The sequence below is a fragment of the Bos javanicus genome, chromosome 10 (genome assembly GCF_032452875.1).
Source record: "Bos javanicus breed banteng chromosome 10, ARS-OSU_banteng_1.0, whole genome shotgun sequence".
Lineage (NCBI taxonomy): Eukaryota > Metazoa > Chordata > Mammalia > Artiodactyla > Bovidae > Bos > Bos javanicus.
In genome coordinates this window covers 24,353,561-24,368,732 of record NC_083877.1, presented here as the reverse complement: position 1 = coordinate 24,368,732, position 15,172 = coordinate 24,353,561, and the positions used below count along the sequence as shown (strand labels likewise).

The 15,172-nt window shown below is 39.9% G+C and overlaps 1 gene segment (V, D, J or C); it reads left to right on the top strand.

Annotated features, from left to right (window-relative positions):
- The first annotated feature begins 1,350 nt into the window (after positions 1-1,350).
- On the top strand, positions 1,351-2,278 carry LOC133255161 (T cell receptor delta variable 1-like). The segment is given in 2 exon segments: positions 1,351-1,600; positions 1,815-2,278. Coding segments are annotated over 2 exon segments (513 nt in total).
- The last annotated feature ends 12,894 nt before the right edge of the window (positions 2,279-15,172 follow it).

Here is a 15,172-nt window from a genome sequence, read left to right as displayed (position 1 = left end):
GTTAATGGTTTCTTCCACTGTGCAAAATATTTTAATTTAATTAGGTCCTATTTTCTGTGTTGTTTCTTTTCTTGTCCTTGTCTGAGGAAATAGAGACAAAAATATGGCAAAGATGAATCTCATAAAGCATATTGCCTATACTTTAAGAATTTATGAGTTAGGTCTTATATTTAAGTCTCTAATCCATTTTGAGTTTATTTTAGTATATGCTGTGAGAAAATATTCTAATTTCATTCTTTAACATGTAGCTGTCTAGTTGTCTAACACCACTTATAGAAGAAGTAGTCTTTCCCCCAATTGCTTATTCTTGCCTCCTTTGTTATAGACTGATTGACCATGTATACAAGGGGTAAAATCTGGACTCCGTATTCTGTTCCATTGACTGAATCTCTGTTTTGGGGCCAGCAATGTGTATTTTAGATTATAACACCTTTGAAGCATATTTTGGTGTCAGGGACTGTGATACCTTCACCTTTGTTCTTTTTTTTTCAAAATTGCTTTGACTATTTGTGATCTTTTGTGGTTCTATACAAATTTAAGTATTATTTGTTCTAGTTGCGTGAAAAATGCCATGACTATTTTAAGAGGAGTTGCATTAAATCTATAGATTGCTCTGGTTCAGAGGACATTTTCACATTGTTTATTCTTAAAACCCATGAACATTAAATATTTTTATATTTACTTGCATTGTCTTCAATTTTCTTCATCAATATCTTATAGCTTTCACAGTGACATCAGTACAATTCTAGGGCACATGATCTAATAAGTGCAATTCTCCTTGTAGAGGCAACAAGACTGAATATCCTGATCCTCCTCAAAGTCTAATAAATAAGATTCAATGTTGTATTTCAAAAGAACAATATTTTATTTCTGTTACAGTTTCATAAAAACACATACAAATGAATAGATTCTGAAAGTCAGAAGAACTGATGTTTCTTCATTTCATGTTAAAGTAATTTTATTTACTAAAAAATCTAAATAGAGCCCTAAAACCCGGTTAAGAAAAAAAAAAAAAAGATAAGTTAATTATTTTAAATAAGATAGCTTTTCACCAAGAAAGCTGAAAATCTGTGGGTTTTAAAAAAGCATTGGTTCTGAATGGAGGAAAGGTAAGTATAGGCTAAATGAATGACCAGTAAGTAAGTTACAAAAAGAGTTCATAGTCTATACTAAATTCTATCTTAAATGAGCTGGTAAAATTATTTTACTGAATAATTATCAATATGTGTCAACTTGTTTACAATTGAGTTCCCCTCAGCTCATACCTTTAATACTAATTGTTTTTTTCCATACTCCTTTTCAGGATCTGCCTAACTCAAATTACCAGGAAAAGACAAGTAGACAAAATAAAGTTTGTGGTGAGCCAGACTTTTTTCCCATATGTGCACAGACCACATATGTGGTCTATGAACATGACAAACCCCACTTCCTGCTGGGGGGAGTCACACAGGTACCGGGTAGTATGTATATGTGCTGCCAGGCACTCAAAGACACTGAACTCTCAGATTGAGGCAGAAACTAAGCACATTTGTGCAGGGAAATCCACGCCTCATGCCGCTCTGCAGCCTGCTCTGGGTGTTCCTGGCCTTCACCTTCTCTGGTAGGGATGCTTCCAAACATGGGTGCGAGTGTTCAGGGTGAAAGGCCTGCACACAGGCATGTGGTATGCACACAGGGACTTGGGGAGGAAAAGAGGGTTGCAGAAGAGCATACTTATGATTTCAATTTGGGTTTTCTTTAGGTCGCAAATTAGTCTAAATCCTACATTATTTTGTTCATTACTTCAGCTTTGTTTGCTGATTTTCCCCCCACAGGATCTGGTGTGGCGCAGAGAGTTATTCAAGACCAGCCAGACATATCCAGTCAACTGGGACAGTCAGTCACCCTGAACTGTCGGTATGCAACAACCTGGAGCTCTTATCACTACATGTTTTGGTACAAGCTGCTTCCCAGTGGAGAGATGATTTACCTTATTGGTCAGGTTTCTTCTGGCCAGAATGCAAGGAATGGCCGCTACTCTGTAAATTTTCAGAAAGCTCGTAAATCCATCAGCCTCACCATTTCAGGCTTACAGCTGGAAGATTCTGCCGAGTATTTCTGTGCTCTCTGGGAGCTCACAGTGCTTGAAGTAATGGGAATAGCTAAACAAAAACCCCAGAGTTTAATAAAAGAGAGCTTCCCTGCTGCAGAACTCCAGCTGAAATATGCACCTGCAGATCCCAGACCAGAAATGGTAGTTGTGTGGTTGCTTAATCTGTGGTCTGGAAGCTCCTTTTAAGTCACTTAGGAACAGATGTCCAGACAAACTTTCTAATAATACGTTCTCAGTCTTGATTTTTTAAATTTTATTTCAATCATACAGAACATGTGCAAAGTTGTCTAAATTTGAAAACTTGCTCTATAATTTAATGTGGCAACTGCACCTAAAAAAAAATCTCACATCATAAATCTGGGTTTAATTTTCAGAAATTTTCATGAATATAATTTCCTTAATCTTTTCTTCTTAGGTTTTGTGTCTGTTAGGCCACAATCAGAAAAGTAGGACCACAGTGATACAGAATAAGAGACTCATTTTAAGGAACAGAACTCTCAGGCAATTGCTAGAGTTGGTGGAGGAGTTTATACAAAGCTGCTATCTTTGCATCTTGTGCTGAGCCTGAATTTACTTAAATCAACTAGAGTGTCATTTGGAAAGGAAAATTGGATATGGACAAAAGCATGGGAAAACTGGCATTTAAGGACATATTAGAACCCATGAGGATGATTGAAACACACAAAGACAAGCTAAAAACTTGCCTGTCTCTTACCTCCTTCAATCTCATGGTGGTGGGTGACCTTCAGGAGAAGCGGATATTTATCACCATGCTACATGCACATTGGCCCAAGACAGAGGGATGATGAGGAGGAGATCTGGTTGGAGGTTAATGAGTTGTAAGTCAACAATAAGATGAGCTAGCAGATGAGCAGCAACACATGTGAGTTGCACAGTGACTGGAGCCCTGCACCAACCAGCAGGGCATAAAAAAATGTGGCTACTTTATGACAACTACCTTCTAAACCTTGCACAATCTTTTTTATGGCCAACCCTAACCCAGAACAATACAGAGAAACAAATTCCGAGTCATAGATTTCCAGCTAGTAGAGACACTACAAAGCTATTCCAGTACCTTCTATGTCAACTGGTCATCCATCTATACTTCTTTTAACAACACACTTTCAAATAAAGAAAACAGCAAAACTATGCTTCTTGTTAATACGATTATTATTCCCCATTTGACCATAATCAATATAAACTTCTCCTGAAAAGAGTATACCAGGTTTGTGCATGCGTACTAAGTTGCTTCAGCCACATCCAACTCTTCATGACCCTATGTACTGTAGCCCACCAGGCTCCTATGTCCATGTGATTCTCCAGGCAAGAATACTGGAGTGCATTGCCACACCCTCTTCAAGGGATATTAAGTTCACTTAACCATTGGGTGGTGTTCTTTCCTTTTATACCTCACCCACACTGTCCCATTGGATCCTGCATCTTAACTACTGAGATACAATCAGATACAATGTTAACTTGTAGTTTGCACATCATATATTTCTATAGGAGGCAAGTGGGGGAGAGATTTAAAAATGGTTACTCTATACATAAACATATTCATATCAAACTGAAAAAGAGGTCGTCATAACTACTGTCAACTTAAAAAATATTCACAACCAGAAGTTGAGAGTTATGTTCTATCTGGTGGGAATTTTGAGGACTTCAAGCCTGGGAGATAGCATCTCAAGTAAACCTGAAAGAACTGCTCTAAGGAGGTGAGCAGAGGAGCCAGGTTGTATAGAAGTTTTGTAACAAAGTGCAGGTAGTCGGAACATCAAAAGATTATTGTTAATTAAAGAAAAACGGATATCTCAAGTTAAGGATGGACTTCCCTGGTGGCTCAGACAGTCAAGAATCTGCTTGCAATGAGGGAGACATGGGTTTGATTCCTAGGTTGGGAAGATTCCCTGGAGGAGGGCATGGCAATCCACGCCAGTATTCTTGCCTGGAGAATCCCCATGGACAGAGGAGCCTGGCAGTCTACAGTCCATGGGGTTGCAAAGACTCAGACATGACTGAGCTACTAAGCACAAGTTAAGGAGTCTAGGACACTTCTATGCATGGGGAGATATAAGAGTCTGGGCTCACTGAAGTCATTCTTTTACTATTCACCTCAGCTATCTTGGGGCCAGTATCTGTGTTTCTTACATCCTGAGCTCCTTTAGTCTCGTGGTAGGGAATGACTGCAGTTCTGATGGTTGTTAGATCACAGATATTCTTCTCCTTCCTGAGTGCCCTTACGCTCAGGAGCTCACATTGGGCTGCAGTTGCTGAGGACTGTGACATCCTTGTTTACTGATATGGCAGGAAATATTCCATTGCTGACTATTTCACTTTTTGTTACTGCAAATGACCACATGATTGTTGGTAGTACTTAAAACTACCTTTTTCATTACCCATTCCATAACAGTTTTGCACATAACAAGCACCTTCACTCACTGCCATACTTGACTTCCTATAAAACAAGCTCCTTACACAGGAGCAATGCTATGTGGAAAGTCATCAAGGTGAATAAGACATTCTGCAAGCCCACCACTGTGGTTTTGACAGAAGTTCGAAGGGTGTTGAAGGCAAATCCTAGGGTTTATTTAAGTGGAAATAATCTTGCCAATAAATATGGAAAATTGAGATACTGTATTCTTGGAAATATCATTAAGAATGATGCTTGATTTCATATCAGATGCAATAGAAGTCACCAAGGGAAAGCATTTTTAAAGTGTTAAAAGGAAGCAAACAAGTAATACTTTCAAACTAGCTTCTTATGAACATGAAAATGAATCCTTTATCTAAATCTTTCTATTTTTTTTTTCTCTGAGAATCAGGCTGTAACACACTGCATGAATCAAGAATGAAAGCTAAAGCTCTGCCAGCTGGTGTCCTGCTCAAATATCTTATGATACTTACACTGGCCTCTCTGCTCCCATCCAGTGATCATGGGTTAAACTCCGAGGAAGCCTGTTGCAGTGAAAAAGAAAAAAAGAAAAATGAGGTTTTTTTCTTTCCCTTTCTTGGGGCCAAAGAAGATAAAAAGAACAGTGAGCAGGCCTGAACATTCCTGAAGTGAAGTGAAAGTTGCTCAGTCATGTCCGATTCTTTGCAATCCCATGGACTATAGTCTATGGAATTCTCCAGGGCAGAATACTGGAGTGGGTAGCCTGTCCCTTCTCCAGCGGATCTTCCCAACCCAGGAGGTGAACCAGGGCCCCCTGCATTGCAGGTGGATTCTTTACCAACTGAGCTACCAGGGAAGCCCTGATAGAGATTCCCTGAAGTCTCAATAGGGAAAGGTGTGAACATTCCTAGTTGTTTTTGTTTTATTTATTTATTTATTTATTTTGCCTTAACTGCTCCTAACTCTGCATATCTATAAGTTTGCTTTACTGCTCCCTAACTCTGCAGGGGCTTCAGTTCACATTGTCTCCTTTGTGTCTATGCTAACCACATCTCCTATCTAGTGTTTTCCCTTACAACCCCCTTCCCTTTGTAGTTACAGATCAGAAAGAAGGCCGCAGAGCCACCTAACTGCCAGTCAATTACTGGGTTATAGATACCAGGCTATGACTATCTTTGAAACAATGCAAGAGGAAGAAATCAAGATCCTATTATCACCTTGACTCCTGACTGTGAGCCCTGTCCTTGTGGCTCAGATGGTAAAGAATCCACAGGTTTGACCCTTGGGTCAGGAAGATTCCCCTGGAGAAGGGAATAGCAACCTACATCAGTATTCTTAAAGCCACCTTTCTATTTCCTCCAAATTCTGTCTCTGTCCTTTTTATTTGGCTTTGGTGGGCAGAGAAAACAAAAAATTTGGCCAGCAAAAGCGTAATCACAATAGGAGCTGTCATTGCTGAACCATTCAGTAAACTTCCCTATGCAGAAATGGGGAGAAAGAGGATTCAACAAAACCGGCTGTTTTTTTTTTCTTCTTGCCTGCCAAATGTGAAAGTGATTGACTTCAAATGACAAATACAGCACATGGCCTGATTATGGCTGGAGAGTAAGAGACTACCTTGAAAAGAAAGCTTGGAATTGTTGCACAAGATGGGAGTTTCTTCTCTGGCAAGTAAAACTGTATGTACTGCTCTGTCTTTTCTTGTAGTATAGAAATATCTAGCAAAGTGAGAACAAGAGTCAATAATGGGAAAAAATTAACAATTGCAGAAAACACTGCTTGGTATACTCATTCCAGTTTATATTATGACACCCAATCTCTCAAAATAACACCCTAATGAATTAATTTCTCATTAATAGTAATAAGAACATGATAGACATGGACTCTTATGATAGCACATGAAATCTGCCAGGTAAACTACTACATATACATCAGAAAGTGCTCCCCTGGTGGCTGAGCTGGTAAAGAACCTGCCTGGAAATGCAGGAGCCACAAAAGATGCCAGTTTGTCCTTGGTTATAGAAGATCCCCTGGAGTTCAGTTCAGTTCAGTCACTCAATCATGTCAGACTCTTTGTGACCCCATGAACTGCAGCACGCCAGGCTTCCCTGTCCATCACCAACTCCGGGAGTTCACCCAAACCAACGTCCATTGAGTCAGTGATGCCATCCAACTATCTACCCTCTGTTGGCCCCTTTTCCTCCTGCCCTCAATCTTTCCCAGCATCAAGGTCTTTTCAAATGAGTCAGCTCTTCCCAAGAGGTAGCCAAAGTACTGGAGTTTCAGCTTTAATGTCAGTCCTTCCAATGAATACCTAGGACTGACCTCCCTTAGGATGGACTGGTTGGATCTCCTTGCAGTCCAAGGGACTCTCAAGAGTCTTCTCCAACACCACGGTTCAAAAGCACCAATTCTTCGGCGCTCAGCTTTCTTCATAGTCCAACTCTCACATCCATACATGACAAACAAGAAAAACCATAGCCTTGACTAGACGAACCTTTGTTGGCAAAGTAATGTCTCTGCTTTTTAATATGCTGTCTAGGTTGGTCATAAGGAGTAAGCATCTTTTAATTTCATGGCTTCAATCACCATCTGCAGTGATTTGGAGCCCCCAAAAATAAAGTCAGCCACTCTTTCCACTGTTTCCCCATCTATTTGCCATGAAGTGAAGGGACCAGATGCCATGATCTTAGTTTTCTTAATGTTGAGCTTTAAGCTAACTTTTTCACTATCTTTAGTTCTTCTTCACTTTCTACCATAAGGGTGGTGTCATCTGCATATCTGAGGTTATTGATATTTCTCCCGGTGATCTTGATTCCAGCTTGTGCTTCGTCCAGCCCAGCATTTCTCATGATGTACTCTGCATATAAGTTAAATTAGCAGGGTGACAATATACCCTGCAGTAGAAATAGCAACCTGCTGCGGTACTTTTGCTGGAAAATCCCATGAACAGAAGAGCCTGGCAGACCATAGTCCATAGGTTGCAGAATCAGTCATGAATGAGCACACATGCACTCATACATATCCCAGAAAAATATTGACCTTTATCTTGTGGATAGATTATTCTGCAATTTCAGATTCTGTCTCCCAACCCCATCACCAAGATTTTGCACATTGCTGCAGCTGATTGAATATTTAAGTTAGGGAAGGTATTATGTTGGGTGATTTGAATATTTGTTCCTACTTAATTCTTATTGGAACACTTCAAGGTTGGATCAATTCATCTTTAGGCAGGCAATGTTACAAAGTGCTTGAGACCGAAGACTTGGTTTGTATTTCTAGATCTACCACTCATTAGTTGAGTATCTTGGGAAAATGACTTAACGTCTTTTTGCTTTAGTGCTTGCATATCTACAATGTTAGATATTGATAGAATATCAATATTGATAGAATCTACCATGCAGAGTTCTCATGAGAAGTGAATGAGATAATAAGTGCCAGTGCTGAGTCCAGTGCCCAGCAGAAAGATACTGAGTACTTACAGGAAAGGAAATTGAACTTGAAGGGGGTTCAGTATTTTTCCTGGTGTTGCATGGTAAGTATCAGAGTGGAGCCTCCCCTCCACTTAGAGCAGATGCCCTTCCTCACCCCAAGAGTAACTCTGTCTCAATACAGTATTGTATTGTGTTTATAGTACTTATTTCTCTTTAAAATTATTTTTTCTAAAAAAAAAATTCATTTAATTTTTTCTCTCTTCCTACTGAACTGTAGGCATTTAATATCTCTTTACTACAGCATCCTCCAGACCTGAACCCTGCTTGGCACACAAGAGGCCACACACACACACACACACACACACACACACACACACACACAATATGAAATCCAGCAGGATTCTATAGGGTCTTTCTGAAACAGACTCCCAATACCCAAACTCTGTTGCTTCTTGTGCATAGAAAACCATTAGGTTCTTGGGCTTTCCTTGAATCCAAAGAATAAACTTGATCAGAAAAAAATGCAGAAGGAGAGGAAAACAGTCAAGCAAGACAAAATAATAATAGTTTCGCCATTAAGCAAAGCTAAGAAGGACTTTTTGTTTCTTTCCATTTGAAAGTTTTTAAATTTTTAAATTAAAATTTTATATAAAAAATTTCTAACCAAAGTGCTTTTCCTCCCATGGGTTGCCATCCCAATCTCTCTCAAGTTGAATAGCAGCAGTCCACAATGAGGAAACTGATTTCTGAAAGTTCTCAGAAACTTTCAGTTTGTCTTTGCTGAAAGAGTGGGGTCAGTTCTCTTTGCATGTGACTTTATGGGGGGATGCCTGATTAAGCTTCTTCTTTGGCTTAAGTTTTTTCACAGACAAGGGCAGGCTGAGGACACGGGAGACAAGGACCATAGAGCCCAGTTCCATTTCAGTATATTTAAATGAATCTTCAACTTTCTGCATCTCATAAAACATCCTGCTTTTACACTTGTAATTCACCTTCCCTCCCATAATAATAAAACAGGTATCCCTTTTATTTTGAAATAGTACCTGTTTGCCTAAACACTTCACCGACACCATTCTTTCTGATTTCTATGGCACCTTAGGCCACTGATCATCCAAATTCTGTGGTCTGATTTTTTAGGACTCATTTAAAATATTTAAGCTTTCTCATCTTAGAAAAAATATTTCATATTCCTCCAAACCCCATACATGCCTCTTCTGCAACCAATCTATCTTTTACTCCCTGGCTATTGTTTAAAAGCCCAGATCATATAACTGCTTACACTCTGTCACCTCTTTTTTACTCCATACACTTGTTTTTTCTCCCAATATTTTCTAAAATCTGTTTTCTTAAAAACCACCAATGGTCTCTTTATTGTTAAATCTAAAAGACATTTTTAACCTCCTTCATCTAGACAAGTATTTCTCAAATTTTAATGTGCACAGGAATATTATTAAAATGCAGATTCTGACTTAGGAATTTTGGGTTGGGCCTGAGATTCTGAAGTCAGAGTAGCTCCCTGGTGACGCGAATGCTACCTACCTACAGACCACATTCGAGCAGCCACTCTCTGCAGTGCTTGCCACTCTTTCTGGGGACCTTTGTGTTCCTGGCACACAGTACCCCAACCTTAAACTTTAACTTCTGGGAGGTCCTTTGCAAGATCTCCTATTCTTCTTTACCCATCCCACATCAAGAGCATTCCTCCTGCTTAGGCCCTCTTTTCCTCTCAATCTGTATACTATTCTTTGAAAATTTCATCTGCTCATATTGCTTCAATTATCATGCAAACAGTCTTAGTGGAGTGCACATAAGACTGGTCTCTGGAGTTAGATCTAGATTCTAATCACTACCCTGTCTCTTAAAATTACTGCAATCCTGTGTAATCTAAATTCTTTGAAGCTAGGTTTAGCATTTGTAAAATGGAGGGTAAAAATGAGTAACCCAAGATGTTGTTGTATTAAATGAGATATTTCTTATAAAGCTCAGACAGTAAAGAATCTGCCTACAATGCAGGAGACCTGGGTTCAATCCCTGGGTCAGGAACATACCTTGGAGAAGGGAATGGTAACCCACTCCAGTATTCTTGCTTGAAGAATCCCATGGACAGAGAAGCCTGGCAGGCTACAGGTCATGGGGTCACAAAGAGTCAAACACCACTGAGGAACTAACACTTTTAGTATTTCATTTTAAAATAAAGCTTGAACTTCAGTGCCCCTTACTTAAACATGTCATTTCCAGGATGCATAGGGCCCTAGCCATATTTTATAAATGTTTCAAAAAATAAGATATCTTAACGAGTTAAGATCCTTGCCAGTTAAACCCCAACTTCCACTCTACTATAATTCTAGTCTGTCAGGTGGTGATGGAGTGAGCCACAGGCTTATTTAGCATCTGCAAAAGTGAATTTGAATTAAGAATGCATTTAATTTTGACCTAGTGGAATTTATTTATGCAACTCACAGTCACTTCAGTACATAAGTGCTTGTTATCAAGATCTCACAGGCTAAGCATCAGAGACAGATTTCAAACAAAAATCTGTTTGACACTAATGCTAATTACCTTACGTTACACTGTACTGCTGTTCCTTTGGTAATGATTCATTAACAAGTCTTTGTTTCCAAAAGGCATGATAGTCTATTGCCAGAACTTTTAGTGTTTTAAGAGCAGGTAACACCTCCCTAACTGGTTCCAATATGTTTTTATAGTTTCCTTGCACACTGTTGCATTCCACTCTGTGGAATATCTGTGCATTCCACCCTATCCATTGGAAGATGAGTTTGCTTATGTTCTTCCTTTGGTATGAAAATGGCCTCGTCTGATCATATTTATTATTGTTCATATTAACTTCTTACTGACTGGTCACAATGTTTTACATTTATGAGAATAAAGTGAAACTCATAGCATGCCAGTCCAATGAAGGCATTAACAACCATGGTAGGTAGATGATACCAAGGTTCCCCAGGTAGTGCAGTGGTGAAGAATCTGTCTGCTGATGCAAGAGATGTGGGTTTGATCCCAGGATTGGGAAGATCCCTTGGAGGAGGAAATGGCAACCCACTCCAGTATTCTTGCCTGGAAAATTCCACAGACAGAGAAGCCTGGTGGGCTACAGTCCATGGGGTTGCAAAGAGTCTGAGGGACTGAGCACACACACACACACACACACACATATAAAAGAAATTTGCAAGTGTAATTAAAGTCTCTAATCAGTATGACCTTGAATGAATCAAAAGGAGATTGTCCTAGGTGGGCCTAATCTAATCAAGTGAGCTCTTTAAAAAAGAGCTTAAACTTTTCCTGGGATCAGAGACATCCTCCTTGTCTTGAGGAAACAAGTTGCCATGAGTGCTACAGCCACAAGGAAATGAATTCTACCAGCAACCACTGAGTCTGGAAGAGGACCCCATGCCCCAGACAGTCTTAGTTGACTCCTTGACTGCAACGTTGTGAGTTCAGCTTAACTGTGTGCTGATTTCTGACTTACAGAACCTGTGATATAAACAGATGTTGTTCCATCACAAAAGTTCTTGATAATTTGTCACTCATAAATAGGAAACTAACATAGAAAATAAACTTGTTAATTGGTGTGATCAGTTGATAGTATTTAGGATTTGTTATAAGAAAATTTGGAATGTAATGAAATCTTGTAGCACATAGTACTGTGATAGACAGTTTCCAAATTTTGACCATAATCCTACAAGTTTTCATCCATTTTCAAAATGCACTTTGAATTTTTTAAGACAGCAAGTTTCAATCAATGATTATCTTTCTTTTCTCTGTATTAAAGCTTTTACAAATTTATTGTCATATGAAGAAAAGCATAAAAAGTATGAAGACAAAAAGCATAGAAACAAAAAGTATTATAGCAGTGTGTCATGGAAATAAGTACTAAAATATGACTCAATTTTCTAGATTTATGCTGTCTGTGGAATTTGCTTTCTAAAATTTATAATTTGCTATGATTGTATTTCTCATTCTAAACATTATTTTCTATTTAATTTTTATCCATAATTTTGTGATGCTATAGAAAGTGCAATTTTGTAAGTTTCAGAGCCTACAAAACATAAATTCTGCTCTGTACATAATTATAATGCTTTTAAATTCAACCATACAAAGCCAGCAAGGGGGTGAACAAAAATTGTGAATCTCTCTTTATTTCTCTATCTGACCTCTGGAGGGCACTGTTGTGAAAATTGGGAAAGATCAGAATAAGCTCAAAAAAACCTTCCTTCCTTACAATTTAAAGAGGTATCCTGACACCATTTTTTACACAATGACATGTAAAGCATCTCAGACACTAGAGACAGGAAGTTTTAAGACAGCCTCTCTTCCTAGCTCCCTCTACAGTCTGCATCAGAAGAAGAAATCGATATCATCTGTCATTCCTCCTCAACCACAGAGCAACTTGGATTCAAGTCCCCCAGTCATGAGACTCCTGTCTGTAGGGAATCACCCAGAAAGCAGCTCACTGCCTCTTCACTGCTCCACCATGACCTTGGTGTTCACCTTGATGCTTGAGGCACTCCTGCTGCTGAGTGAGTACTGTTCCATTTTACTCTCTTGTCCACACACGGAACATTGTTCTGGTTTGACTTTGAATAGAGACTTTTGTTTAGCTGAGTTCTCTGATTCAGTATTAATGGTTCAGGAGCCCAGTCAATGACCCAGCCCGATTGCCACATCACTGTCTCTGAAGGAGCCCCTCAGGGGGCTGAGGTGCAACTACTCATTTTCTCTTCAACCTAATCTTTACTGGTATGTGCAGTACCCCAACCAAGGACTCCGGCTTCTCCTGAAGTACATGTCTGGAAACAATCTTGTTTCAGGCATCAAAGGTTTTGCATCTGAATTTAGGAAGAGTGAAACTTCCTTTCACCTGAGGAAAAAGCCCACTGAAGTAACTTGACCAAGTACTTCTATGCTCTGAGTGACATGGTGACTAGGACTGTAGGGGGAGCTATCTGCAAACCCCTGAGATGTGGTAGCTTAAAGGACTTACAGTTTCAGCCTGTGTTATTTTCAGGAAGTTGGCATGTTCTGTGAAGGCAACTAGTACAGAGAATATAGAGTATTGCAAATGTTTCATTCCTATGGGCATCTTAGATTTTTTCTTTTCTTTTTAAATTTGCAAAGACAGGATTTGTTTTCTCAAGTTCAGTGTTCTCAGTGGAGTTGACTGTTAGGTGGGGCTTCCTGTCACAGAGTGTCACCTGAGCAGGGTTTGTTGGGTGAGCTGATTGGTTGCAGGAGCAGGAACATTTCCAGACAAGAAGTGACACACCACTTATGGGTTTAGCTGTGTGTTTTAAGGTGAAAATTTCTCAGCAACAAGTCAAGGCATCATGAAGAGGCTAGTGGGCACTGTGCTGGGGCTTTTGTTTGCCGGGGTTTGCTGTGAGTTGGGGCTGCCCTCCAGGGGAATCTGAAGAAATGAGCAGCTGCTGTACTGTTGAGGGAGGGAGTAGAAAGAGTTGACAAGTCCTGCACTCTTCTCTCCTTCTCAACATCCATGGGAGCTGGAGGGACACGTTCAGGGTTTTTTCAGAGTTACAGTGAGCCTCACCTGTGACTGTCTGTCTCTTTCTCATCAGATGTGAGAGGGGTGGATGTGGAGCAGAGTCCCCCAGCCCTGACTCTACAGGAGGGAGCCAGCTCTACACTGTGGTGTAATTTCTCCACCTCGGCAGACAGTGTGCGGTGGTATCTTCAGAAGCCCGGGGGCCGCCACCTCATTTACATTCCTTCAGGAACAAGGCAAGGAGGAAGATTAAATGCCACGACAGTCCTTAAAGAACGCCGCAGCTCACTGTACATTTCCTCTTTGCGGACCACAGACTCAGGCACTTACTTCTGTGCTGTGCAGCACTGTGCTCCCCGGGCACCTGCAGCCTCTACGCAAACCCTCCGCGGGGCTCAGCCCCTCCTCCAGCCACAGTCACACCGTGAGGCCACCACAGGGCATTTACAGTGCTTCTTATTGGCCTTACAGATTTGAGACTTTGGTCTTTATCTTCCTCTCAGTCTGTATCTTCTTCTGCGCTAGAGTCTCAAACTTGTAACTAGGACAGGTCTATTAATAGATAAGAAAGTGAAAGTGAAAGGCGCTTAGTCGGGTCCACTCTTTGTGACCCCATGGACTATAGAGCCCGTGGAGTTCTCCAGGCCAGACCACTGAAGTGGGTAGACTTTCCCTTCTCCAGGGGATCTTTTTAACCAGCTGAACCACAAGGGAAGCCCAAGAATACTGGAGTGGGTAGCTTATCCCTTCTTCAGCGGATCTCCCCAACCCACGAATGGAACGGGGGTTTCCTGCATTACAGGTGGATTCTTTACCAACTGACCTATGAGGGAAACCCTATCAAAATAAATATTTAGCTACAATATGCTCTACTCCAAAATGGGAAGAAGTGAAAGGAGCTAAAAGAAGAGAAAAGTGACTCCAAGAAGATGTTATTCAGCTAAGTTGGCTGTCCCAAGAATGTCCATCCAAACCTACCTCACCATGATGTGTCCCAACAGACAACTGCAGATACATCTCATCCTACTACTGCAGCACAGCAAACAAAAAACACACACATGCTCAATGGTTAATATGAACTTGGTCGTTTAATTAAATCAAATTTATCCTCTTTCAATTCTGGATGCAAGAAGTCTGAAATCAGTTTCACTGGCTACAGTTAAGGTATTGGCAGGGTCGATTCCTTTCCTTACTGTGCATTACATAATTTTATTTATTTTATAAGTATGGAAAAATACACATAATTTTTGTACCTCTTAATCTGCTTCACCTATTTCACTCCTACACCCACCCCTTTCCCCTCTAGTAACCAGTAGTTTATTCCCTATATCTATGAGTCTGTTTCAGTTCTGTTAGTTTTGCATTTTAGAATCCATATACAAGTGAAAACATACAGTATTTGTCTTCTCTGTCTGACTTATTTTGCTAAGTATAATACCCTCCAGGTTCTCCACATTGTCTCATATGATTAGATTTTATCCTTTTTATGATTAAGTAATATTTCATTGTGTATATATATATATGTGTGTGTGTGTGTGTACACATGTTCTCTATCTATTCATATGAATGAACACTGATTGCTTCCATATCTTGGTGATTAGAAATAATGCTTCTGTGAATATTAAGGTGCATATATATTTTCAAATTAGTGTTTTTGTTTTCTTCTGATAGATATCCAGGAATGGAATTGCTGGATGATATAGTATTTATATTTTTAATTTTTGAAGAACCTTTAT